The sequence below is a fragment of the Penaeus monodon genome, chromosome 30, assembly GCF_015228065.2.
Source record: "Penaeus monodon isolate SGIC_2016 chromosome 30, NSTDA_Pmon_1, whole genome shotgun sequence".
Classification (NCBI taxonomy): domain Eukaryota; kingdom Metazoa; phylum Arthropoda; class Malacostraca; order Decapoda; family Penaeidae; genus Penaeus; species Penaeus monodon.
In genome coordinates, this window is record NC_051415.1 from 11,089,423 (window position 1) to 11,090,561 (window position 1,139).

The 1,139-nt window shown below is 46.0% G+C and overlaps 1 protein-coding gene across 1 annotated transcript in view; it reads right to left on the reverse strand.

The window, feature by feature from the left end:
* LOC119592292 (sulfotransferase 1C4-like) overlaps window positions 1-1,139 on the reverse strand; it is a 7,275-nt gene that overhangs the window by 1,409 nt on the left and 4,727 nt on the right. Inside the window, exons 3-4 of the mRNA XM_037941120.1 lie at window positions 635-818; window positions 67-255 (exon numbers count right to left, since the gene is read on the reverse strand). Coding sequence (XP_037797048.1) covers window positions 67-255; window positions 635-818 — 373 coding nt within the window. The remainder of the gene's footprint in view (window positions 1-66; window positions 256-634; window positions 819-1,139) is intronic.

Consider the following 1,139-nt stretch of genomic DNA (forward strand, 5'->3'; position numbering starts at 1 on the left):
GACATAACTCGTTGTCTACCAGTTTAATTTCGTAAGTTTTAGTAGAGCAAATCGGTATTTTCATACCTTGCAGATGTTCAACATGTCGGGATTGAGGAGATTGATGGGAAGGTGTGTCTTCAGGATCCTGGGGGACGGAGCCACCGCGGCCAGCTGGAGGGTCATGCCGTCCTCCAGGCGCCCTCCAGGACACTCCGAGAGAAACCTCTGCAGGAGTGGACTGTTGTCCTCAGCGCGCGTGGGGTGTAGGAAGTCCTGTGAATGTTTGTTTCAGTCAGCCCTTTTGGCTTTAGTAATATGGATTTTCGTATGCAGCCATTTTCTTTGGGTCTGTTTTGGTTATTTTGTCCCTTTCATTTGTAAATAGTACTTATGAACGCATTGTATACGGACGCTATATATCTCAACCAAACTACTACGTCGTTTTAGAGGTTACTAATAAAATATCCATTCATTCATAAGGAAAGCGTTTTCTCCAATATTAATGGAAGCTGCTTAAGGAATTTGTTTACCTCTCTTTAAACAAGCACGCAACCGTCGGTAAAATATCGGACTCCTCATGAATAAATAATTAATGCACAAATAAGTATATGCGGGAAGAAAACTGAAAAAAAAATGTTATGGACATCCTTACCATGTCGAGCAAAGTGGCTCTATGATGGTGCGGTTTCGCCTCCAGGGTGTCGAGGGCGTGGGGGTTGAGGAGCGTCCACACCACCTCCGCGACCCACACCGTCCCGCTCTTCGGGTAGGCCGCCACCACCACGTCGTCGCTACGGAGCTCCAGGTTGTAGAAGCGCTTGGCCAAATGGGCGTACCTGGGGGCGGAAGGGGCGGCTAAGTATGTTGTTTAGGTCGTAAGCTTATAGTAAGTAGTTATTAAGGGGGAATGGAGGGCTGTGGGGCACATCTGCTCCCTTTGGAGAGCAGAACGTTCACGCCCCCCCCTCTACTTCCCATTGTTTATATGAAAAAAGTTTTAGCTATTCCGTATACACTGTTACAAATACTAGTACATGAGGCCGATTTTACCTAGTAGGGCCGATGAAAAATAATGGGAATGCATATTAATCAATTCAAATTTGATAAGTTATTGTGCTCTTCTAACTGCTTCCTTCTTAGGGGAAGTAAGACGAGCG